This window comes from Cryptomeria japonica, chromosome 3 (genome assembly GCF_030272615.1).
Source record: "Cryptomeria japonica chromosome 3, Sugi_1.0, whole genome shotgun sequence".
Lineage (NCBI taxonomy): Eukaryota > Viridiplantae > Streptophyta > Pinopsida > Cupressales > Cupressaceae > Cryptomeria > Cryptomeria japonica.
Genome location: NC_081407.1, coordinates 170958020 through 170985810, shown reverse-complemented (window position 1 = coordinate 170985810; position 27791 = coordinate 170958020). Strand labels below are relative to the sequence as shown.

The window sequence follows — 27791 nt, the reverse complement described above, 5'->3', positions numbered from 1 at the left end:
AACCTTTGGGGTCTGTGACTGCCATTGGGTTGACTTAGATCAACAGTATGCAGATCCTTTCTTTGTTGTCAGGCCAATGTCAGTTCTTAATGTCTTGAGGAATTGCCACCTGTACATTAGAGAGGTCTGTCTTTCTGAACAGTTTCATGCCTTATTTGCTTTCCAGAGTGAGTAACTGCTTTGCAATTAGATCACATGAATGGTTTGTGGGACATTTTGATTGTCATGCGGTTAGGGGACCTACAATCTCTTTGAAGCCTTGTCTCTTTATTCACTTTTTGGATCACCTTCATTAGTTCTACTCTAATCAATGACTGTTAGAAGTTATCTTTGTTGTCCTCAACGTGCCAAACCTTAACTCTCTAAGATGTTTCCACCTGTATCTCTTTTCAACTTTAGGAAAAGCAGTTAACTATGGAAGAAAGCTGAAGGATCTGCAGGTATTAGTGCATCTTTCAGTGGCTAATTCTTTTGTAAAATTCTTTCCAACCTTCTCATTGTGTTCCTTGTTGATTTTCTTGCATGTTTGGAGAACCTCAGATTGAATCAGACATGAAGTCTGATATCATTTTTTGAACCATGCCTAATATTAATTTCTGTATCTTCTACATTAGGCAAGATTGGTTGTCATGAATGTTCAGAATCCTTTGTGGAGAAAAATTGATGTTTCTGACAATGTGAATTTGTGTCTTTTATTCCTTTGGCATGTGCACTCTGCATTTTATTATGGTATAGAAGCTCATACTTCCGTGCAAGGCAAAGGTGAAGTGTTTTTACAATAAAAAGTTCTGCCATGTCAAGGACTGTAGAAAGCAACAATATGATCTTTCTCATAAGAAGCCTAGACGTGCAAATGTGGCAAAAATAGAAAAGGGCTTGAGTTTTGGAGAGGAATATAAGAGAATATAGATGCTATTGGCTGTTATTACTTTGATTCAGGTTACGATACTTTGATACAAGTGCATTGTGACTTTTGCTTGTTGCAAGGACTGTTGTGCATGCTATTGCTAAAACTGGTTCCATTAGTATTGTTAGGGGTGATGTTAGTATTGTTCTAAATGATGCTGTCAAATACATATCTTGGAATGTAATATAGGTTTCAAAAATGAATGCATTTTTTCTTTCAGTTAGCCAACTCGGAATCAAAATATAAATGTGACTTTCAGTGGCAATAATTGCTTGGTATAAGACACCAAATAGAATAGTGCAGGAATTGGGCGATGAGGTTAGCCATGGTAAATCTGCACACACTTGCTTTGGAGGGTAGCACTAGATTTCTTTGATATGAAAGGTAATGGCCATTTGAATTTACAGATTGCTCTTAATTGTTTTGATATGGCTCTTGAGTTGCCTTGCATTCAAGAAAAGCAGGAAACATGTGCAATGTGCTTTGCTGGCAAACAGAAATATAACCATTTGCAGCTGAGAGTGATTGATGGACCAAAGGGGTGCTTGACCTTATTATACTAACTTATTTGAATTACCATTGAAATCAACATTAGCATCAAGAGCAACGTGTTTTCTTCAACTAATTGATGATTTCTCTCAAAAAATGTGGGTTTACTTTTTGAAATGCAAGTCTGAACGTCTTAGTCAATTTTTTAAATTCATAGCGTTGGTAGAGAACCAAACTGGAGAATTTACTTCCAAACAGTTGAAAGTACTATGACAAGGAAGTTACATGCAGTTTTGAACTCCTTACACTCTACAACAGAATGATTTTGTTGATAGGAGGAACAAGGTAATTAAAGGGATGCCCTGATCTTTAATGCATAGCAGAGATATGCCATATGGATTGTAGGATGAAGCAGTTCGTACTTCATATAGCTGCATATCTCTTAAATAGAAGTAATGCAAGCCTTTGCAGCTCATTAGACTTGAAGAAGCATGGCTGGGAAAAAACCAGAGAAAACAATTTGGCATCTTTGATTCTATGGCATATGGAATGATTTCAGATGATATAAAGAGTAAATTGGGTGTTGATTAATTTTTTTTTCCTTTCTGGTTATAATTTACAGTGAATATTGTAAGTCATACAGACTCTTTGATCTACGTAGTGACAAAGTTATGGTTAGGAGAGATGTTGAGATCAGGGAAACAGAACTATTATGCTTTGGTACTTTTTTGGATGTTCTGATTAACCTGCAACAATCAGTAACAAAAGTAGGACTATCGTTGGTTTTGTCTGTTTGTTGCATTTCAATCTACTGGGAATTGAGTTCTTGTGGAGCACGTAAGGTTTTGTTGATTAATCCAAAGCTTCACTGTTATCTGATTTTTCCAAGACAGATTTGGGCCTCCAATGCTACTTTCGGTGGAGATTTTTGGAAGTTTAAGCATGCATTTTTTTAATCTTAGGTTAAACATAGCAAAAATCTCTTAGAAATTCAAAATGACCAAGTGTAATCCATCATCTACACTGATAGAGATTGGGTGGAATATATCAGCTCGTATTGATCCACCTTTGGTCAATGAATTGGTATTCAGATAGATGGTGGGCAGTTTCATCTATCTTATGACCATAATATTGGGTTTTTACTTTGTTGTCAACTATATTGTTGTTATATCTTGTTTAATCTCTCAAAGCCATGGTAGAGCATATCAATTGATTTTGTTGAGGGTTGTGTTGATGTGTTTTATATAGCACAATCGAACACAAAATAAAATACCAAGGTATCTTATTTTCTCTTGAACAAAGTCTCTCAAATGCTATGGTTTGTGATCATATGAGACAACTCCAAGGTTTCTACTGTCAGGTCTTGACTAGTGGATAAGCTTAATGGTTGATGTGATTGCTGGTAATCCAAGGGGACTTACGTTGAATACTTGAATGTTGAATGTTTGGATGTTGCAGGAACTTAGATTCTAACTACTTGCTTGGAAATAAAAAATGGCAAAAGACATGAGGTTTAGAGATTCTAACATAATCCTAAGAATGTAGAAACAATGGACAATCTTTGGTGAAACTCAACTAAGCCTTGCTTTGACATGCAAAACAACAACTCCACAAAGCTTAGTGCGATCTCCTAAGGTTAGCACGTGATGTTCTAATTAGTATCAACAACAAGGATACCATCAAGGCAGTGCATATCAAAGTGCAAATAGCAATTGAAGTTAAGCTCATTTAAGGATTCCAGTTGACCACACAAGGCAAATTTACAATCAGCAAATTGCTAGTGGTATGGATATATGACTTTCACCATTGATCATGCACAAAGTTCTTTCATTCATCTAAACAACATGAAAATGGATTGAGAAGTAGAGACCATGCAACTTGTTGAAATAACACATCAAATTCACCATAACTTCAATGAAATCATATGCTTTTTACAACAAAGTCATGGCAACAATCTTTGCCTTCTCCTAATCTAACTTCTATTTTAATGATCTAACTATTGATTGCTATCTATGAACTATTATCTATTACTCTACTCTTGTTGTCTTGCTATCATTAACCCTTTACAAATGAGAGATTTGAGCATTTTATAGTGCTCTCAATACAATTCGATGGCTCAGATTGATTCGCAATCAGTGGCCAAGATTACAAGATGGAAACCCTGATTAGAGTTTGTTAAAACAAACTCCATTTTGGCCAATGAGAAAATTACACGTAGGTTCAATATTGAATGTGAACCAATAGAAAATGAGGGTAGGTATCTCAAAGTTTGTGTCTCCATAAGATGAGTCAGGTGCATTGCATTTGGACATGTTGACATGGAATCTCTTGATTGGTTGAGTGGTGACTAGGATGACCCCTTAGTTTGCTTGTAGACTTGATATGTCATCATGAAGGAGTGTTGAGCAATATCTCTTGATATTCAACATTATTCAACTTGCTCCTTGCAATGATGATGGGAAGTATTGTTATGATCTAGCAAACTCTGATTAACTCTTCTAAAACTATCTGCTTCCTTGATCATGTTTGATGTAGACTGTGTGACGATCTTGGTTGATCTTCCCTTATTCATGATTCTATCTTGGTGAATGATACATCTGGTTTGAATTAACTCATCAATGTACTAACTTTGTTTCTTGGATTCCCGAAGGGAATTCAAGATTGTGAAACACTCTTTCCTCCTGTAGATTATCTCTCCTTCATGCTCCAATGCCTTAACTTCCTTGTGTTGCAGTGATTGGGATGCTTGAAGTCCTTCATCTTTGCAATGTCTTGATTCTTCTTTCATGCTTTTGAAACCTTGACTCCTTTACATTGTATTAGACCTGCGAGAACAAGGAAAACATCTTAAAGAATAATTACAAATGAGGAGCAATACTTGAAAACTTCTAAAGAATGTACATATGACAGCCCTCACTACTCTTGGAAATGACTATTTTAAGTCTGATTTGTGAATTAAGCTTGCATCTCTGATTTTCAAGTTATTTCTGGACTCAATGCAAAAGCAAGAAGATGTAGCAGAGTGATCATTTTCGTTTCGTCTCTCTTCAATGATTTTGTATAGTTTGAAGAAATTCTCTTCAAGATCTTGCTCATTTTCTTATTTGATGGCTTTCGTTTTTTCAAATCATTGAGCTGATTTCATTGCATATCTCACCCAAAAAGGCCTATCCATGTGGCTATAATAGATTATGCTTAATATGGGCTCAATGGAACTGATGAGATATTCAACACAATCCCACCAAATGTCATCTAGGATCATTTGTTGAACCTTTGTTGCCTTTGCAGTGCTAGATTGCATCCATATGGAGCAATTTGGGTTGATGACCTTGTGCCTCACCAATATTCACGTGTTGTCTCAACACGATTGTGTTGGAGGCAAAATGAGTTTTAGCAACCTATTTGAAAATGAAGATTAAAAAAATAAAATTTACAAAAATTAAAATTAAAACCAAATTAAAAACTTTACTAAAGTGAAACATATTTAACTTACCTTAAGGAGCTCCAATTTTGACGTGGCATATGGTAGTTGGTGGCGAACATTTCAATCTCTTTAGCCTCAGCATACACTTGTTTGATCAAATCCATATTGGTGCAAATTTTGTGTAGCACAAGGTTGATGGAGTGTACAACGCAAAGTATAAAAAAAAAGTGTGAATAATGCTTCTCAACCAATAAGCCAATTGCTCTACAATTTTCGGCATTGTTTGTTATAACTTGCATAGCATTTCAAAGGACCACTTCCTAATGGCTTGACAAAGAATGTTAGCAATAAATTCAACATCCTTCACCTCCCCTTCACAATCTAGTGCTCTAAAAAACATTGCCCCTTTAGGGGCATTGCAATAACGTTGAGCACTAGCTGTTTTTTGAATCTTCCCATCCATCAGAAGTGATGGACACCCATGTTTTGGTCCACGAATCCCTTATGGTTTCAAGGACACCTCTACAAATTTTGCTTCTTTTTCAAGTAAGGTACTACACACCTCAAAATCAGGGCCCTTTTTCCCATTTGGAGTCTCGTTAACTGCTTTCACCATTTGTTGCCAATATGGTCAGTGAACAACATTGAATGCCAATCAATTCGCATAGGCACATCTCGCTATATGTTAACCAACAATCTCCCAAGACTTATTAGGAAATTCCATTTCCAACAATCCCTTTGATCTCTTATGTTTATAGGCCACAAGTTGTTCTTTACGTGTGGACAAAAATGAATGGCTCTTTGAGGTTAAAGATTAAAAGGTGATTCTCAAGACTTGTTATGAAATTCCATTTCCAACACTCCCTTTGATCTCTTATGTTTATAGGCCACAAGTTGTTCTTTGGGTGTGGACAAAAATGAATGGCTCTTTGAGGTTAAAGATTAAAAGGTGATGGAGGGATTTTCAGCCTTTGAGATCCTTTATGCAACAAAGGATGATGTGATTTATGACTTGCTACGTGATTTGTTTTTTCTTGCTCATCAATATATGCCAAGAACTATGATTCTAGAATGTTAGACCATCTTTGCTTGGGAAAAATTTGATGCCTTGTCCATGGTTCTTGCACAAATGGCCTTTCACTCAATTGTATGAGCTTGAATATCTAACATTACATTTTTACAAATCCAAGTATAACCTCCGCCACCTAGAATTTGTTGTACTATTTCAACATATTTCCAAAGGGGAGAATTTGGGTCTATTGTGAAGTGGGGTTGATTCACGGAGCTAGAATCAAATGCCATTGTAATACCTAAGACAACAAGTTCAACATACAACACATTTGAAGAATTGAAACTAATGGAAACAAAAAAAAATATATACAATTTAATTCATTTAAAAAATTAAGCATGTATTATAGATTCCTAGAAGAACAAAAACAAAATAGAAACTTCTAAACAACACAAGAGAGTTCATTTGTAAAAAAAATGTAGGAAAAAAAACAAAAAACTTGAAAAAACCTACCTTTTTGAAAACATTTCCTCTACTATCTCCTTGGCAACAAATGGACTTTTGCAAGTGCATAAGAATAACAAACCAACCAATTTGGAATGTTCACCGATCAATCTTCAATTGTGTTTGTGCAATGGAAAGCAAGAAAAAAATCTCAACAATGATGAATAATAATTTTGTTTTTATTTACAAATGAGAAATGAGTTTGTTTTGTCTGTTAGATGTCTTATATACCACGTTTTAGGGTTTGGGGGCATGGATTTCACTTTTTGGTGTAAAAAGAAAGTCCAATTTCATTTTGTTATTTTTTTTAAAAGTAAAAAAGAAGCAATATTCATTGGTTGGGCACAAGTACTTGCCAAATTCACCTCGGATCCACTTGGGATGGATCCGTGAGTGTAAAGTAGAACCGTGTGCGGTCTCGTAGGTGGACTAGGTTTGGACCCAAACTTGGGACTTTCACCCAGTTGACTAGTAACACAACTTTAAACCCTAATGCTTATGGTTCAATGTTGAAAACCCTCATCATGTGTTTAAAGCCTAAACTTTGTAGTTATAACTTTAAACGGTAATTGCCTAACTACCCTAATCCTTTAAATAAATTAAAAACTTGAAAAACAAAGAAGCCATTAGGGCCTACCTCTTTTTTGTGCCCTAACTAAATGAGAATGAAACACATATTCACTTAAGAATGAATGCCCTTGAGTGTGCCCAAATCAATCCAATGTTTGGTAACAAGTAAAATCCAAATGTCGTATGAAAAAATCCAAATCTGCAATATAAAATGTGATTTTTTTGACTGAAAATACATTGGATACACCTTGGATAACACAATGAGGAAATCTCCTGCAAGGAAAAGAGGTATTGCCTTGATATTTATTCAATCGATCACCATGTATAATGCAGATACAAAAGAATGTTTCCAAAAGCAGAGCTATGTGCCATTGTGGTTCAATTTCTAAAGCTTGTGTGACAATCACATGTCCATTGCTCCGATGTGCACTCTGAAAAGAACCTCCTTTGATGTTTAACCCCACTTGGGACTAGAATTTTTTTTTAAAACAAACAAACCAACAAGATGACATTTTTGTGGCTCGTGATCACAATTGTAGGTTTGTTTCGACGGTGGCCCTCCCATTGGGTACCTGTTGTAACCTTTTCACACATCGCCCCATTGCAAACGGGGACCCCCTCTTTCTTGCTTTCCGGTTTTGTTAGTTTAGGGTTTTGGCAATCAAGTGACAATTTTGAGCTTTGAATGTTCAAGCCTCATCCTTGGATATGGTCATGTTTCCAGGTCTTCACAATGCAAACAATGTTAAATCTTCAAGTTTTGAAGGCACTAGGATCAAAGCGTTGAAAAGATGTTAAAGTGATCTTAAATGCCAGTTTATTTTTCTAAGTGTTGAAGTTGCAAGTTGCCTTAATATGTGAGCGAAAAATGATGAAAATGTTGCAAATTGATGTGAATTTCGTGCAAAAATGTTAAAGTCCCTATAGGAGTCATTTTTTTACTCTTAGGAAGTGAAATAAGTCAAGAATGCACAAAGTCTCGATGTTTTCTATTTTCCACCCTTCAAAACTTGGGAAAATTTGTAAAGTCCTGATGAAAATAGAATTTCCACTTCATAATTTGATGAAATTGGGTAAGTTTGGACTTACAAAGTGTAAAAATCAACTTAGTCCTGATGGAATACATTTTTCCACCAAGCATTTAAGTCATAAATCAAAAAGTCTTGATGGGAGGAGTTTTTCCGTTGAGCAATAAAGATGAAAATGGACAAAGTCTCGATGGGAGGCGTTTTTCCCCTAAGCAATAAAGATGAAAATGGACAAAGTCCCGATGGAGGTCATTTTTCCACTCCATTTTGAGCATAAAGGTACCAATTTAAAGTTAAGGACCATGAAAGTCTTGATGGAGGTCATTTTACCACCAGGTTTACAAGAGTGAAAATGCATAAGGAAACTGAGTCCCAATGACACATGTTTTTCCACTTGATGTTAAAGTGACCAAGGTAAGTTGAAATTTGTCCTGATGAGGTTCAGTTTTCCACTTGAGGGGAATGTGATTAAATGATGAAGAACAACATGAAGAGTGTGTCGTGATGACCCATTTTTTTCCACTTGATGGTAAAGTGACCAAGGTGTTGATGTGTTTTTTATGCACATGCGAACACAGAATAAAATACCTAAAGGGTACCTTATCTTCTCTTGAATAAAGTCTTCGAATGCTGAAGATGTCGCGAAAAGGATCAATCGGGATGACTTCAAGGTTCCTTGTATGTAGGATCTCTACGTGTGGATAAGCTCTCTGTGGTATGATGTGATTTTGTTGGAATCACAAGGGGACTTACACTTGACGACCTGAACGTCTGTTTTGCTGGAATCACAAGGGGACTTACACTTGACGACCTGAACGTCTGTTTTGCTGGAATCACAGGATTTCACTGGCTTAGATTTTGAAAAAAGGAAAAAGGACGAGGGCGAGGAAAGGATCTAATTCTGATACTAAGAAATGTAGGAGCAATGATTGATCTTTGATGAAATTCTAAGTAAGTCTTGTTTTGACATCGCAGGAAAACTTTATGATGTTCAGATCATCGCTACAGGCATAGACACCATCAGGCTGATGCATATCAGTGAAGAAGCGACAATTGAAGTTAAGCTTAAGCTGAATGATTCCAGTTGACTACACAAGGCAAGTCTGCAATCAACAAACTGCTAGTAGTATGGATATACGAATTTCACCATCAATCAAACACATTTCTTCCACTCATCTAATAGCATCAAATCAAATATGAGAAGTATAGAGACCATGCAAATTGTTGAATCGACCCATAAATTTCACCATTTCTTCAATGAAGTTTTACAAGTCTTTTACAACAACATCTTGGCAACAATCTTTGCCTTCTCTCTCTATTCTACTTTAATTGCTATTCTATCAACTGACTATTCACTATTTCTAACTATTCTCCCTCTAACTACTGACTAACTATTGTTGACTCCTATTCACTAACTATCAGCCTTTACAAATGAAGAGCCAGGGCTTATATAGTGCCCACAATACCATTCAATAGCTTGGATCAATTTGAGATCAATGGCCAAAATTTTACAATGAAACCCTAATTAGGGTTTGTTACAACAAACTTAATTTTGACCAATGAAATAATTGCATTATTTGGACACATGTCTTCTCTGGAATATTCGACCAATAGATAGCCAGGGTAGGTACATCGAAGTTTGTGCCACCTTTAATGAGTCAGGTACATTGAATCTGGACATGCTGAGGTGGACCAACCCGACTGGAGGAATGATGACTAGGATGCCACCTTGTCTAATACTTGGTTGATTCTCAATTTGGTGATGCTTTCCTTCAAATGCTGGACTGGAAGATAGATGGAGAAGGTCGTCCTTAATGAAACTGGACTGGAGGAGATCGTCCTTGTCCTGACTTGATCTTCTTTGATGAGGGTCCGCCAAGTAGTTGATCTTCCGACTCCGGGGGTCGCCATTTGATGCCTACACAAAAGATTAAAGTTAGTCCTTGAGCATCATACCTTAAAGCATAGAAATTAAGACTTTTCAAGGGAAAGATTCAAGATATTAATTTGAAAATGTCATGACGAATCCAGAATTCTTCATTTTTCAATTAATTATGAATGAAATCAAATTCTCAAGACTTAGACCCTTTTTTTAAAAAAATTGCTATGAAAATCAAAACAAGCCTTGAATAAGAACTTCAAAATGATTCTTCGTACCTTCCCTTGAATGCTTAACTATAAAACCTTGGAAAATGAAGAAAGAAGACCGGATTTTGCTGGACAAGGGTTGAATTGTGGTCTTCCTTTGGATGAATTACGCCTCCATTAGCCTTCAAAAGAGCTTCACCTTCTTTAGCCTCCAACACTTAGCAAAAATTCGCTTCCAATCTGCTGGATTTCGCTCCTCAATCTGCTCCTCAAAATCGCACTTAGAAGGAATGAATGAATGATTTGAAATTTGAAACAACACTCCTCCTTTATATAGGGCGCTCACCCTAATTTCCCTCAAGGCCGACTTGGCAAATAGGGCAAAAAATAAAATAAAATACCTCTCAAAAGATGGCCAACTTGTTTGTAAAGGCACAATAATGATTTTGAGTGCTCACTTTGTATTTTTAAAATTTTAAAATTAATTTTGAGGCCTTCAAGGTGGATTTTCAATTATTTCAAGGCCTAAAAATTAATTAATTAAATTGCCAATGCCTTAATTAATGCGAATTTAATTCAACCTCCCAAATGTCTTGAATTTGGGTAATTTAGTGCAAATTGGGGAATATCAAGGTTTGATTGAGGCTTAATGAAGCTTCCTGATGATTTCGTCCTGGACCCTCTGGAAGGGTCAGGAGCGATTTTTTCAATTTGGTCCCAAATATCCCATTCCTTGACTCCAAAATCTCTTGGAAGGTGAGTTCATACCTAATTAAAGTCTTGCATTTCAAATTTTGGTATTTCACATGAGGAAATTAAGTGAAAATGTGGATTTCGCCCTGGGCCTTCTGGAAGGGTCAGGAGCGATTTTTTCATTCTAGGCCAAAATTCACCTTAGCTTGATCATTAAACTCCTCCAAGGCAATCTCTAGGGTCCATTTCCTTCCATCACTGGGTTAGCTCATCAAAACTTTGAAGGAAAAGTTGCATTTTAGGGAATTTCGCTCTGGACCCTCTGGAAGGGTTAGGAGCGAAATTTACAATTGGGCTCAAAATTCTCACTTTTGAAGGTCCAAAACTTCTTCAAGGCATTTCAAATAGGCTCTTTCACTGAATTCCAGGCTTAGTTTCATTCAAATTAGGAGGAAAAAGGTGATTTTAGGGTTTTTCGCCCTGGACCTTCTGGAAGGGTCAGGAGCGATTTTTCCTCCTTAGGCTTACTCCTTCATCAACTTTTGTTGAATTTTTTTCACTCATAGCTAGGCAATGTTCTTCCTCATTCACTCCACCCAAGTTTGGCTTGTTCTTGCAAGGTAAAATAGGGGTTTTTTAGATTTTCGCCCTGGACCCTCTGGAAGGGTCAGGAGCAAAATTGCCTTCCTTGTCCAAAATTCTTCATTTTGCATGCTTCCAAATCTTCAAATGTATCAAATGATGTCCAATCTTCATTCCAAGAGACCCTGCACATAAAAAGTTAGCCATAATTAGTGAAAAATAAGCTCAAATAAGATTTTTGCTCTGGACCCTCTGGAAGGGTCAGGAGCGAAATCTTCATTCCAGGCCAAATTGCTCAGTGTTCAAGTTTCAAACCACTTCACAAGGCAAAGTTAGACCATTTTCCAAGTTAGGAACAAGGTTTCAAGCTCAAACAAGGTGGCAAATGAAGTTTATGATGAATTTCGCTCTGGACCCTTTGGAAGGGTCAGGAGCGAAATTCTTCTTCCAGGCTAGAATCCATCATTTTTTTCAAGGTTTTCAAACATTTCCAAAGTCCAAACATGTCTTCTTTTCCCTTCAAAATGCCTTGCAAATTAAAATTTGGTCAAATAAGGTAAGAAATGAGTCCTAGGTTGATTTTCGCTCTGGACCCTTTGGAAGGGTCAGGAGCGAAAATCACTTTTTAAGCAAAATCTTGATCTTTGAAATCATCCAACTCCCTCTCAAGGCAAGAACATTCAAAAACACCTCCAAACGTGCCTTGGAAACTAGGAACTTGGTCTTGATAAGTGATAAATTGAGGTGTATAAGGATTTTCGCTCTGGACCCTTTGGAAGGGTCAGGAGCGAAATTCCTAATTTTGGCCAAAATCTTGACTTCATTTTCACATTTTTCCATCCAAACAAGTGTTTTGCCCTCAAAGATGCCTGGGAACAAGTTGGTTCTAAGTTTGGGTCAAACTAAAATGTCTTAAGGAAAATTTCGCTCTGGACCCTTTGGAAGGGTCAGGAGCGAAATTCGCTTTGGACCCTTTGGAAGGGTCAGGAGCGAAATTTGACATTTTAGACTCTCCATCAAGATCATTTTATGGAATATGACATTTAAGTATAAGAACTTATACTTTAAGTTATATTCCATATATACTTTCAGGATTTTTGAGAGTGGTTTCAGACCTCCAGGAGTTATATTGCAAAATCTAGTTTTTGGAGGATTCTTCAGTTTTCCAGACTTAGTCAAATTTCAGGATCAGGACATTCCAGACTTAGCCAAATTTCAGGATCAGGGCATTCCAGACTTAGCCAAATTTCAGGACATTTGAAGATCAGGATTACATTTCAGACTTCATCACTCACCAACTCGACCTAACTCAGACCTTCAAAGATGATACTCACTCACCAAGCAAGACACAATTAGCAACAAGAGCAAAACCAGGCCCTAAGGAAGACTCTCAAAGAAACCCTAATTCTGGGGCCCCAAAGACTCACCTCGCTCAAGCAAAGCCTACCATCCTATTGATCCCCTGGCGACACTCAAAATGCAAAGGCTAACAGACAAACCCTAAACACCTAGAAAGCAAACCCTAGAAAGCAAAAAAAAGTAGGGGTCCCCATTTGCAATGGGGCGATGTGTGAATACGTCACAACACAAGGTAAGGTGAAATTTAAGTGTAGTGATGAGGTTGGATTTTCCACTTGAGGGGAATGTGATTAAATGATGCAAAAACAACATGAACATTGTGTCTTGATGAAGCTCGATTTTCCACGTAGGGTTGATTTGCAAAGAGTTGAATGAATTTAAGTGTCTAGATGACCATTGATTTTCCACTAGAAGCTATATGACTAAGTTTTATAAGGATTTTGAAAGGACTATCAGTCCCGATGCAAGGTGAATTTCCACTTGGGAGAAAATATGTAAAGGAAACTGAATTAATGATGTCCCAATAGCCATCAATTTTCCACCAAGGGCTGGAAATCAACATTACTTGAGAATTTTTGAGGATAAATGAGTCCCAATAGGATGCAATTTTCTACCATTACATTTGGTGGACGAAATGAAAGGAAAATAAGGTTAAAAGCTAATGTTTTTCTATCCCACATTTGTTGTGTGGTGAAAGTGAAAGGTAAAATGCTGAATAAGAACACTGGCCAGCAAGCATTAAAATATCATTAAGTCGCTGATTTGATTCCAAGTGAGCTGGAAGGAAGGAAGGTTGAGATTGCCTAGGGTGTTGAAGACATTACGCCACCATTGGAGATTAGATTGTGCCACTATTGGGAGTATTTGCAGCATTATCAAGGACGCCATTGTTGGCTGAGACCATCATTTTGTTGTTATGTTTGTTTTTGCGCCAAAAGCTCGAGTTGTCAACGAACGTCACAAACACCAGACTTGCCCAGATCCACGGGAGGCGGTTAAGCCATGTCGTGAACCCCAAAGGAGTTGTTGACCACCAAGTCAACAATCTCCCCCTCAGCACCAACTGAGGGTTCTGCACCGACGGAATGAAGGGGACCTCCCGGGATTCGAACCCGTGACCCAAGGCTCTGATACCAATTGTTGGTATGTTTGCTGTTGCGCCAAAAGCTCGAGCTGTCAACGAACGTCACAAACACCAGACTTACCCAGATCCACGGGAGGCGGTTAAGCCATGTCACGAACCCCGAACGAGGCGCTGACCACCAAGTCAACACATTTCTAGCCACCATCTCAAACTGAAGCACACCATTTTCAACCAAGCAAACACAAATTGCATCAAACATATGAAATGTGCCATGAAGAAAACCACTTCCAGCCATTAAAACATGATTTTCTGAGCTGTTTTCAGACATTTAAACTCAGAAATCAGACTTGAGACAGCAAATTTGATTGTAATTCCATTCATTTTCTGAGTTTTGAAGGGCATTTTCAGACTAACACATTGAAATCAGATCTATCCGAAGTCTGAAAATCAGGTACCATGTCAAAGGTGGGGATAGCTGCAAGGAAGACTCAGCTGAAGAATGTGCTTGAAGGATATTATCCAAAGTCGCAGATATCTTCCAAATAGAAGAAAGTTGGAGACACTAACATGGAGTACCTAGATAGGAAGAGGATGAAGCGGAGGATGTATGGAACGAAGAACCAGCTAGTAGCTACCCTCTCCCTTGGCTGTCAACATCATGAAGAGTGGAATCTACCACGCAGTTGGTTTCCCACCATCAATACAATACAATACAACGAGCTCATGGTTGAGTTTGCAAGGCACTATGATCCGCAATCAAGAACAATCCGAACACCCAAGAGATTAGTGTTTGCATATCTCGCCGAGGAGTCAATAAGACAGGCGTTTGGAATTCCTAGCCATTAGGACATGCAAGTAAGAACTAAGGAAGAGGCCCAAGCTATATTTGAGAAAGGATCAGAGGCATGTATGACGCTCATCAATAACGAGTGGGTCCTTGAGACAAGGCGTCACCATTCCAAATTACCTAAGAGACTCCTATGTTCAAATTTCAAAAGAGGAGTATAGTGACATGATATTTCTACTCAATAGGATTATGGGAGCACCTCAAGGAGCTTTATTGGAAACATGGATGTTCTATTTCATTGAGGAGATATCAGATGGAATAGTGATGATAAATTGGGCAAAGATTATAAGCGACAACCTAGACATCCGATTGAGGAGTTTGGAGACGATGAAGTCTTTCTACTTGAGTTCTTATCGAGTCTACATGCTAGCAGGGCACATCGTATACAAAGGACTAGTGTGCAAGGGCGAAGTTGGGAACATGCTTGGACAATATAAGGTGTATGAATGTTATCCACAACTCCACCTACATGAGAAAACAATATAGAAGGGTTAATGATACCTTCACCATGTATCTCACAAGGTTGCTTCTGGGTGGAGTACACAAGAGGTTGTCCAAGGAGGCTATGTCATTAGTAGAGAAGTATGGATCATGGTATATTCAATTCCCTACCTTCACATACCTAAGGATTCAGGGATTCACTTTCGAATCATACGGACTTCCTAGGTATCCAACCGACAAGATGGTGTTCCTTGAGGTAGTGAGGCAGCCATCAAAGTTTGATTTTATTCAGAAAGGGAAGCATAGGCAAGGTATCACTTTTTCTATCACGCTTGGGAAAATGATGGAGATATGTCCCATTGCAGCAGCAATTGACACAGTTAATGAAGAGCTAGAATTCTTACATCTTGGGATATACAAGGCAAGGAACCGTTTTGGTCCATTTTAGAGAATTTCAATAGCTAAAGGAGAAAAATTTGCACACAAGATTGACATTGAGGACTATTGGGCGAATCTTACATATGAGTTTGGTGTTAGGAGAAAAATGTGGTCTCAAATGGCAGTGGGCTTCATGAGGAAGTGTAACTTCTTGATTCTTGATCAAGTGAAAGATGATGAGAATCATATCTATCCTCAATATGCGAAAGAGAAGGACAAGCCAGTTCCATCACCTAATTGGACACAACCTAAGATGGTAGATTTGATAGTTTAATAAGAGAAGTAAATGATTGCTCCAGGGAATGGGTAGACAAACAGATAAACAAGTTAAGGAGGCATAATACTACCTTGACCTATGAGAAAATGAAAAGTGAGGAGTCTTCTCTCAATGATGATGAACGTACTATAAGTGATGTAAGAGCAAATAATGATGAGGAGCTCCTAAGAGAAGAAAGGGTATGCCTGGAGGAACACAAGTGAAAGGTAAGGAGATTGTTAGTCAAGAATCCAGACACAAGAAGCACAAGTCTAGCACTCCTCAATCTACCATGAGCTCCTCATCCATTAAGGAGAATGATATACTAGAAGAGGATAATGAATCCAAGTAGGGTTTTGATACAAAGTTCCTACTGGATAATGATCAAGATGAGCATGCATCAATACAATCAGCACGACATGAAGATGAAGAACACCAATCAAGATCTCCTAGCATTCAGTCCATTTAGGTGATGATGTGGTGGATCTTAGTAAGAAGAGAGCGGAGGATAAGGTTATTTTCGCTTTGAGAGGACTCGATGATGATCATCAACTCGAAGATGGGATGGAATTTTCTACAATTCCTGATTGGTTGATGAATAGTATGGAGAAAGGGAAAGTATAGAGGTGCAACTTGTTGAAGATATAGATGGCTTCTTAGCCTGGATTGGTAAGGCACGAGGATCCTACATTTGTTTCGCCTATTGCTATTGCTCATGGATCATCTAATGATCATGAGGCAATGAGGAGTACAATGCAGGAGGTTGGAAAATGGATAGAAGATATTTCAAAGCAAGCAGATGACTTCCTAGTCCAGTTTGTCCAAGCCTATGATAGAACAACGCTGCTCATAAGCAAGATACAATGCTTGGAAGAGTATGGGAAGAGTTCCAGCTAGTGCAAGACAAGACTATTCCTTGCCTCAAAGTGTTGAAGCAAACTCCTACATCTACATTGATCCAGGAGGGAGTTATTCGGGAGGGAAATGTATATGATTTCCATGGATGGTATTGTTCTTTGGCCATGAGGAAGTCAGTGTTTGATCATGCTAAAGATGAGTGCATGGAGATGGAAGGATCAATCCTAGAGATGCAATCTAAGATCCTCACATCAATTGAAGAATTATTGGGACAAGACGTCCACACTTCCAACACTTTGAATGTAGAAGAAAAGATGAATTTTGTTTACTTCAAAGAGTTGGAGTCTATTAGGAAGAATCAGTTAAACAATTTGGTTTCCCTCATGATCCACATCAGCAACTTGCAAAAGCTTACACCAGATTGAGAGAACATTTTTGATGCTTGCTCCGATGCCTTGGATGTGATCGAATTGCAGCTAGATAGTTTGCCAAGTGTCAAAATGGAGGAGCTCAATTCGGTCATGTCCAGATTTATTGAATATGCAGCTAGAGAGAGGGTTGGAGGAAGGGATCTTCTAGAAGACAGCCTGCTTGATGACTAGGCGACATTTCATTGGACCTCATTCCTTGAGTTTTGTGATGTGGATGAGACTCCACTTTTTTATGTAAAACCTAATTAGGGCTGTGTTGGCATGATCTCGGCCCTTGATTCTAAATGAATCTTGGCCCTTCATTTCATTTTGAGACTCTATATAAACCCCTTCCCCTCTCATTTGTAAGGGAGAGATTTTGAGAATTATCACTTAGATGTTGTCAAAATTGAATTTAATCATTGAACTTGGTGATTTTATGAGATCTTGGAGCATTGTGTGGTTCTTTAACCTCCAATTTTAGTTTAGAATTTGCTTTAAGTATTTTAGTTGGATGAAAGAAATTGTTGTATCAATCTAAGTGAAATTATTTATCCATACCACTAGCTATTTGCTGATTGTAAATTTGCCTTGTGTGCTCAACTAAAATTTAATCTAAGGTTAACTTCGATTTTACTTCGATTTTACTTGCACATTGATATTGATCCAATAGATGGTGTTAGAGTTGTGAGTACAAATTTGAATATCAATTGATTACCTTAGAAGATTGCACTATACTTTTGTGGAGTTGTTCACTGTATGACAAAACTAAGCCTACTTGAATTTCATTGAGTCACTCACTATCTCTTGCATTCTAGGATTAGAATAGAACTCCTAAACCTTTCCTTTTGCATTTTATTTTAAAATCTTTGTTAGAAATAGATCGAGTGCTCATCGTGCAAAATCATGTCATTTAAAAACCGTGGTAAACCTACTTCCATTCATAAGAACCTAAGCTTGAGAATTAGAACAATTGTGTAAGTCCCTTTGTGCATGCAACAAATCACATTAGCCATTGAGTTACCCTTACATCAAGAACCGACATTAGGAACCTTGAGTCGTCTTAGTTGATCATATATTTAGCATCCGAGGTGATTTTGTTCAAGAGAGGGTAAAATACTTTGGTATTTTATTCTATGTTAGAGGTGTCTAAAAAACACATCAACAGTACCCAAACAAACCACTTTGCCGAAGCAAATGCAGCCTACATTGGTCTCAAATTGGCTCAATCTTAGGGGCTTAAGAAGGTGTGGATTGAGGGAGGTTCCCTTAATTATCAACTGCTTAAGGAGGGCTTAGGAGCTTAGCTGGACTATTCATCGGCTGATCTTTGATTGCATTGCTATTTTGGAGTACTTTGATGAATGTTTTATATCTCATTTACAAGGAGGGCAACCGTGTGGCAGATTTCTTTGTTAATGTTGGTGTTGTTAGGGGCTTGATCCATTGGTGGGGGGCTAATGACTCTCTTCCCCTTGATTTTAAAGCCCTTATCATTAATGATGCTCAAAATTGCTAAGTTGTTTATCCTTTGGGGGTGGGGGGGGGGGGGGGGGGGGCTTGTTTTATATTTGTGCCCTACGTTTGGGTTTTGGCCCAAGATGTGGTCAAGATTTCTATGATCCCTCACCCCTTTGATGCTGTAAGATTTTGAAATTATTACTTGCTAAGGTGGCTCTTCCTTACTCGACCATTATTACCCCTTGTCACTTCAATATTGAAGTCACACGGATTATGGGTAGTATTGGCAATTTTAACTTGTTTATCCTTCGGGCTTTGGTTATTTCTCGCATTTCCCATGTTTGTGTCGTCTCTACTCATTTTGTTCACTTACCTAGTCACTATTTGGGTGGTCTCTATAAGATCATGGGTGGGGACAAGAATAGAATGGAATGTCTTGTGATAAATGGTAGAAGGACCATAATCTTTGGAATAAACTTTCTAGTGGTGGCATTACCCCTTACATGCAAAAGCTTCACGGCTCAAACCAGCTTGCTACTAAAGGTTTTATCAAAGGGTGGAAGAATGGGATGTTGTTGGTGTTCAAAGTTGAATTGGTTGTTTCTGAGGACTTGGTGGCTCGTGTTACCAGCCTCTCGGCTGATGGCAGGAAGATTTTCAGGGATCGTAAAGTGTTCAAAGAAGCCATTGCCCTATTCTTCAAGAGTGATGAAATTGACAAGGTGAAGAGGACCAAGTCTGGTAGCTATGATAGAGGTATTGTTAAGCCCTTTTGGGCTGAAATTGTTGAGGTTTTGATGAGGTTTGTTACCTTAGATGGTCATTTTACCAATTTGTATGGTCACCACTTCTTTTTGCTCAATCATTTTTGACATAAGAGGCCGGTGTCATTTCCTTTTTATCCTTTATCTTCTTTGACTGTTGGTATCAATGGTCATAAGAAGAAATCCACCTCTCTTGTGCTTCATGTGGGTCTCATTCTATTGATAATGGAATATGCTAAGTTGGTCTCTATTCCCCTTAAGCCCTCTAAATCCAAACTCAACATTGAATTTGCTAAGTATGTTAGGGTCCATTACTTTGAATCCACAAAGTCAAAGGATGTGGAGTCGGAAGAGTGGGTTGATGAAGGTGCTAAAGGGAAGTTGGCTTCTAGAAAAGGCTCAAAGAAACGCCCAAAAACCTAACATTTTGTGGTTGAATGGTTATTCTTGTTGTCTCAATTTTTGAATTTTCAAAAATACACCACCTACCAATTTTTACTCAAAATTTGTAGTTTTCTTCACTAAGGTACATTTTACAAGGTTTAAAACTCGTATTTGTTAATGTCAAATCATCAATGGGTGTGTTTGTCATCGTTGTCCATGTTTTGGTTGGTTTTTGCTTTCATTTTCCTAGCTTTTTGTGCAATTTCGGGTTTTGAGTTCCTCATTGCAAGTAGGAACTTTTTGCACTCACTACAAGTAGGAACTTTTGGATGTCATTGCAACAAGTAAATGAACTTTACTTGCAATAGGGTTCTAGAAACCCGATTACAAGTCAGCTCATTGTTATAAAGTTTGTTTTACTTGCAATCGAGTTTCTAAGACCTGATTGCAAGTATGTTCTTCTAGTTCATTGCCTTGTCTTCATAGTTCATTTGCACTTGCAATCGGGGTTCTAAAACCCAATTGCAAGTCACCATTGTGTGAGCTTTTTGATGTGCTTATTGTTGGTGTTGGAAATAAGCCACACCCAGACCGACGATGGACTGGTCCAAGAGGGGCCAGTAGCTCAGTGGTAGAGCACTCTAGCAGCGTACGGAAGGTCCTAGGTTCGAGTCCTAGCGGGTCCATGTCTCAACATGGTATCAGAGCCAGGTCCAGGCTAGGAGCCCCAAGCACACGAGAGGTGTGGCTTGAGGGGGGGTGTTGGTGTTGGAAATAAGCCACACCCGGATCGACGATGGACTGGTCCAAGAGGGGCCAGTAGCTCAGTGGTAGAGCACTCTAGTAGCATATGGAAGGTCCTAGGTTCAAGTCCTAGCTAGTCCATGTCTCAACACTTACTTGCAATCGGGTTTCGAAACCCCGATTGCAAGTTTGAGTCTATCTTGCAAACCTTTCATACTTGCATTCAGGTCTCAAAAGCCCGATTGCAAGTTTGTGCCTTTCTTGCAATTCTTGTCAGCTTGCAAGTATATCATTCACACTTTCTTTATTGCAAGTTTATCCTTATTACTCTTTTGCACTTGTAATCAAGGATGAAGGTGGTAAAACTCGATTCTACCCAAACGCCTTTGCATTTGCTTTTACTTGTAATCGAGCCTTGAAGACCCGACTACAAGCTTGCATCTATCATTCAAAACACACTTACTTGCACTTGGGTCTCCAAGACCCGATTGCAAGTGTAAGTATCAGGTTTTTCCCTTTATGCCCCACCATTTTCTTATTGCAAGCTCATCCCTGCCACTCATTTGCAACCGATTGCAAGCTCATGCCTATTTTGCAAGCTAGCTTACTTGCATTTGGGTCTCCAAGACCTAATTGCAAGTGTAAGTTTCAGCATTTTTTCCCTAACTTGTATTCTTCCATTTCTGCATTCCAAGTTCGCTGCAATCCACTTGCACTCGCATTCCATCTCCCAAGATCCGAAATTCCCCTTGTCTCCACATACTCTCATTCCCACATTTTCCCTTTGCAAGATCAATACTCGCAGTTGGATATCTAAGACCGGACTACAAGGAGACACACTTTGATTACTTGCAATCGGGTTTCTCAAACTTGATTGCAAGGGATTTCAATGCATGTAAAGATAGTCAGCAAAAGCCAGTGCTGTCATATGTTGATGACATTAAATGAAAAGAGTACAACATCATATGCACAAAGGATCAAAATAGCATGAACCACGAAGCAGAAAACAATGGCTAAGTCAAGTCCTATCTAAAATCAAGGATGACGGTTCTAGTCTCACCATTGAGAATATTTTCTTTCCTTTATTAAATGTGGAGGTCAATGCTATGATAAGAGAGAACCTAACTAATGAAGGAGTAATGCAGCAGAGGAATGCATTGTAGTAGCTCTAAGTGATGAAGAGCAATGACTTTCACTATCGCAGTGGTCAATAAAGAATGTTCATTATCTTCAAGTTCAATGGTTGATCTTCATAAGGTCGTTGTCATTACCATTCATGGTCAAATGATGCAAGTTGATGTTCCTGGACAAATACCTTCACTAATCTTGAATGCTTCAAGTGCCAGCATCTTGTAACAGCATGAAGACCTCCTAGACAAAGGATGTAAATAGATTCGTATCTCAGACAGTTAGATTAGTTTCAATCATGTATTTGTGATTTCCTTTTGACAAATTACATTTAATGTCAAAAATTGTAATTGCAAGTAGTCACATTACTTGTATTCTTGTAACTTGTAATTACATGTAAACAAAGTACAAGTCGAAAGACAATAGGATGTAATTTGGAATAAGTCATAGTTAGTTATAGCGGTTGTGGAAAAAGTCTTTCTTAGTTGGACTTCTCCCACCTTTTGCTCTCAGCTCCTCTCCTATATATATAGGAGAGTGCTCTATGTAATTTTTCTCTTTTTAGCAAGTAAGATAACTCTGCAGAAATTTACAGTCATAAAGACTTTGTGCTTCATACTTGTAAATTGGTTTCTCAAGTAATATCAAGAAAGCATTTGAGCTTTAGACTTTGTGTTGAAACCTTGTTCTTATGTCATAGTGGTACATTTTTTTGAATTTGCTTGAGGTTTTGATGAGATTGTTGAAAGAAGCTTTAATCTGATTTCTTGTAGACTTTGTGCTACAAGTATTAAGGATTAAATTATTACAGCTAAGCGTTCATAATAGAGAGGAATTGTAAGACTTTGTACTTGTAGTTGCTCCCATTTGTAATAGTTTAGAAGTGCACCATATCAACAGACTTTATGTTGTCATATGTTGTATACTGTTCTTATTCTAATCATTTTGAAAGGTAGATAGGATAGTAGGAAAGTAAAGACTTTGAGATTTTGTTTCTACATTCCTGTCCCGGGGAAGTGACGAAAGACTGAGATTTCATGAAAACTTCACTTCTTTTTGTACAAGCATCTTTTTTATTTGTTTAAGCTTCTTAGGTTGTTGTATTTGGTTCTTAATTGCAGTTTCTTTTCTATAAAGAGAAAAGAATATCATCTTTTCTGAAAAAAGAGAAAAGGATGTTGTGCCACCCAAGTTAGATTAGTGTTTAGTTGATTAGTAATAGTAGAAAAGGGTGAGCCTTCCCTTAAATTAGGAGAGTTTTTGACTCACGCTATGGCTGAAACCACAATTTTGCACCTCCCCAGGTGTACAAAATTTTCAACCAACAATTCCATTGATGATGATGATGTTGAGTAGATTAACTATTGTGGACCAGATGCCTAATCCTGATTCTAGGCTTGAGGGAAAATGGAGGGTGATTAGGGATGATCAAAGCATCGAGGTGGGAGACACTTCTAGACCCAGGATTGCTAAGAAAGGTGAGACAGGGAAGAAAGCTAAGAAAGGTGATGTGATTGGAAAGAGTGGTTGAAATCGATGTTGATGCTGTGGGTAATGTTTTTGATCAAGGTAAAAATGTGTTTGGTAAGGTGCAAGGACCTTCAACCAGGACTTGAAGCCAAGATAAAGTTGTGGGTGACCATTCTCAGTTTATCCAAGAGGTAATGGATCTTCAAGATCGCATTATCGAAGTCTATGTCCCTGTTTTGGTCGGTGTTAGTTTCCTGTGGTTTTGCTGATGATGTTGGCTGGCTGCTGGGTCTAGTCTGTTTTTTGCTTTCACAGCATTCTGTTGTTGTAAAGGGTTTTAGGGCCCTTTCAAACACCATTTTTACCTTAATCAAAAATATTTTATTCTCCAAAGGGGAAATCTCGATATTTTGTTTAAGTTGAATCTACCACCTAAGATTGCAAACATATATATTGGAACATGTACTTCCTGCTGAACAAATTTGGGAGGCTTGAAATCAGAGAGTTGAATCTATCCAAGCCAATTTCCACAAATACATAATTGAGACCTTGATGCGGCGTGTAATATATTTTTATGGTGAAGGATTTTCTGACTGGGAAATCTACCCAATTTTTTTTCCATCTTCTGACATATGGTATGTTATTGGGAAGTTTCGTTGATTAACGTGGTATACTTGGTTTCTGTACATCATATGTGCTGATGCAAATTTGGGGTTACTTGGTCTGTTTGCTAGCCTTCCTCATGGTTTTGCTGTTTGACATTTGATACCTTTGGCTCTTTGTTAATTGAGGAGGTCTAGTTGTCTGATGTACAAATTGTTCCCTGAGCATCTGATTCATTTTGAACCACTGCCTGGATTGTCCATGCTTGAGTTTTTTAATTTTTATGATGCTTTTTATTACAATGAATTGATCACAGTGGTTGGGATGTTTTGTTTGGCACTTGCTGGATATGTATTAGAATTAGTTCTCTTATTCTCTTCACCAATGGGTTCCTTCTAGCATGAGATGCAATGACATGGATCAAACATTGTTTTTACAAATTTTGATTCTCAGTCTTTTATGCACCCAATCCATTGAGTTGAGAGCAACAGATGTTGAAATGCATGAGTTTTTATTTTGTATGGCTTAGTTTCTATATTATAGACTCGTGTAGTTTCTGGCTTTTGATTGCTGTTTTGTCAAAGCCAACATTGCAAAATGGGTATGCTCATGTTTCCAGTTGAGCCTTTATCTTAATGCATTCTAGCTAATGGGGATCATGTAACGATGTGGGAATTCTTACGCTAAATAAGGCTTTCTTGGATGTCTTAATTCCATGAAAGGATGGGTCTGTTTATAAGAATTTTCTGAAAACATCTTCATTGGTTTCCATGATATTTCTTCAAATGTTAGGAATTGAGAGAAGTTTACAATCGTAACCTAGGATGTGTATGGTATAATTTTAAAGCTCGAGGGCATTTCAAAGGACAAAATGATGTCTGGTTTCTGAGATATTTCCTCAAATGTTAGGAATTGAGAAGTTTGCAATCCTAATCTAGGATTGTATGGTATAATTTTAAAGTTTGAGGACATTTAAAACGACAAAATGATTTCTGGGATTGAAAGTTTGGTACAAATTATATTCATTTTCTTTCTCCATAACTAACATTTTCTGTATTGTTCTGTTTAACAATGAATTTTTTCTTGCATGAATCTGATGGTGTTTTTGTACTTTTAAATAAATCCTCTGTCCCAAGTCTCTTTATGGAGAGCAGTGGGACTTGAGATGTAAGATAATTTATGTAGCTCAAATATCAGTCTTGTAGACTTGTGTATATTCTTGTTTATTTTAAAATGGGCAGAACAATGTCTTAAGTGGATAGTCTTTATCTTGATGCATTCTAAACAAGGGTAATGATGAAATGGTGGAGGAATGCTTTCACTAAAAAACGCTTTCTTGAGTATCCTTTATCCATTAAGGCATAGATCATCAACCCCTTGATCTTGAACGGATTAAATTTGACAGTTTAACATAAGACTAGTTTGTTGATTTCTCACAAATGGACTTCAGTATTGCCACAGTAGTGATATGATACTGCCAAATGAATGTTATGTAAATAGACATGTTTTTCTGTTTTTGAATGTTGTTTGGTTGGTGTCAAGATTACCAAATAGTCAGACTGCTGTATCCAGTGCATCTTGATGAAGGGTAAGTTAATGCTTAGACTAGAAAAGGTTATGTTATCTTTAGTCCATGAAGGCAAGTGGTTTTCGATGAACAAGTCCTGTATTGCAAATGAAAAGTGATGTAATTTTGTCAAATGCATGAATAGTTTAGTGGAATATGATTACAGATGAAAAGTGGGCCCTAGATTCTGTGCATTCTTTAAGGGCTGATGTACTTGTGTCTATCATTGTGCAATCTAGGATTGGGAGATGCTTTTGTTTCTTAAGACATTGAGGGCAATGCTGCGAGCTTCAAATGCAGTGGCTATGATTACTTTCCCCTCTTCTCTTCTTTCCCCATCATTCTGTACCAGATGGCAGCACCTGGCCGATATTGTACTATCTGTTAAGGCAATTCCTGGTAAGCTTTTATGGTCTTGCTAAATTTTATTGGAAAAACAGGGACTTTTGGATTTTGGATATCTTTTATCAATAATTGACTATGGAAATAGCAAAGCGTTGTTATTTTCAGGCCAATTAAGATTTTGTTATTTGGGAATTTTGATCTATTGATTGGCTTTTAAAGTTGATTTTTTGTTTCTAGCAGATGATGACAAGGAATTGGCCACTATGTTAACTGATTATCAAGATATGTTGGGCTTTGTACACATCCACAAATTAGCCTGTATCAATACTCAGGTGCACCTTTTCTCTTTGATCTTGTTATGCATTTGGTGATACATGATATACCCCATTTTATCTTTTGGTTGCCACAAATGTACTCAATTTTTGTCCTTATTAATATTCAGGTGCCCATTGTTTTGGAAGCAAACACATATTCTCTGAAGCTTCTACGTAAGAGAACAGTTGTTTTGGAACGCTTGAATCAAGCTCCAGTAGATGCCTCAAGTGGTGAATCTTATGGAACTGTTTCAACTGCTGCTTTATGCTCTAGGTCTAATACTGGTTCTGCACTTGATTTCTAATGTCAAAAATCAAATAATGATTCTTTCACCAAATTTGAGGGTATCCATTCACATATAAAACTATTGCTTCCTGATCTTGCTTTATTAATTCATTCTCTTTTTGACATACATACACACATGTTATCTCTGTTGTAATATGCTTAGATATGTGTATGAAGATTGAATTGAAGTTGTTTTCTAAGATGATTCTTGAATGTCAAATTCAATATTTTGGTCCATCCTATGCTGATTGCTTTAGCTTTTTGCAGGCCATATCTTGAAGCTCAAAACTTAAATATGACACATTGTTTCTTTTATGTAAACATGTTACACTCTTTTATGCAAAATCTATAGGAAGCTTGCAAGGATGGCTATGTATCGTCTAACAACTGCCCTTTTAGTGAGGACTGCACAGTCAATGAAATCACCTATGGGGTTTCTCACTGTATTGTCTCGTTATAACAAGGATGATGCCTCCTTTTGAGTGCCATCATTTTGCCTTTCGCTTTTCTTATTTAGTTCCTGGGCCAGACATCTCTAGTTCTTTACAAGTAGTTTTTATGTTACCTTCATCAACTAGGTTGCACTGGTTTCGCTGTTCAAATTTATTTTCCTGGTTCCAGCTTGTATTGTCTATGGACAGAGGCATAGTCGTATGGCTTTGGCTTTTCAAATTTCTTCCTAATGTAAGTATTTTCAGGTCATCTTGAAAACCTCATTATTGAGGAAAACTAAAGAGCATGTTTGCAACTGGTCGTGTGCAAAGCTTTGATGTGTTGGGGATGTCCTCCAGTTTTGTGTGAACTTGTCTATTCAATATTTGTTTAGAGATCTTTCCAATAATTCTTAATGCTATTCATCATTTTGATAGTTCTATTTTAAGCTCAACTTATGTGGTATTTATTCAATTTTATCAAAGCCGCCATCTTTCAAAAGAGCAATACTTAATAATCAAAGCAGATACTTGGCATGTCTTCATTGCGATCTCTCAAGGTGTTTTTGCTGGAAAATTTATCACTTACATGAAACAAACATAGTTGTCATTTCAGTTTTTGTACAAGGGGTCTACTGTCAAATTTATTGAATTTCACCATTCACTTCATATTGTCTCCATATCACTGCCTAAAAAATCATTAACCATATTGACGGGAGTTTTGATGAACTAGGATTTGCCTAGGACATACAATACAATTTTCTGATAAGTAAATTTTATAAAAGGACTTCCAGTCCCACAAATAAGCATGAAAAATCATTTTTTCCATGAATTCAGTCAGTCCACAGATAAAAAAAACAAACTGTAATTAAACCATTCATTGGAAGTTTATGGGAGGAATCACAGGAAATCCGAAATTCAGACATTTACATTACATCATTTTCTACTTTATCATTACACAATATCAAGTCTAGCTATGGGTTTTCCTCTTGGTTTAGAAATATCTATAGAACTAGAGAGAGTGTTCTCATCTTCACATGCAGTCTCACAAATCCCATTAAGAATCTTTGTCCCTTTGATGAGATTTGCCAGAGAATATTTGTTATTAAGACTCCAAGCCTCTGCAGCAGGACATAATTATTGCGAGGTGCTCCAAAATCTGCATGCTCCTGAATCTTTGAACATCATACTGCTGGACCAAAATGTGGCTGCATATCGGCCCGCTCAATTCCTCAAATCTTCCCCATGCTAACTGCAGCATCACAAGCATCATCAGACTGTCTGACCTCAGGGGTAGAGTAAATAAT

At 37.6% G+C, this 27791-nt stretch overlaps 1 protein-coding gene across 4 annotated transcripts in view; it reads left to right on the top strand.

Annotated features, from left to right (window-relative positions):
* Positions 1-26290, top strand: part of LOC131029208 (elongator complex protein 4) — a 112302-nt gene extending 86012 nt beyond the window's left edge. For all 4 annotated transcript variants that reach the window (XM_057959612.2, XM_057959611.2, XM_057959613.2 and 1 more), the window contains 3 exons: positions 25348-25507; positions 25694-25785; positions 25896-26290. In XM_057959612.2, the coding sequence (XP_057815595.1) occupies positions 25348-25507; positions 25694-25785; positions 25896-26072 (429 nt within the window). In that variant the 3' untranslated portion in view covers positions 26073-26290. The remainder of the gene's footprint in view (positions 1-25347; positions 25508-25693; positions 25786-25895) is intronic.
* Positions 26291-27791: the final 1501 nt, after the last annotated feature.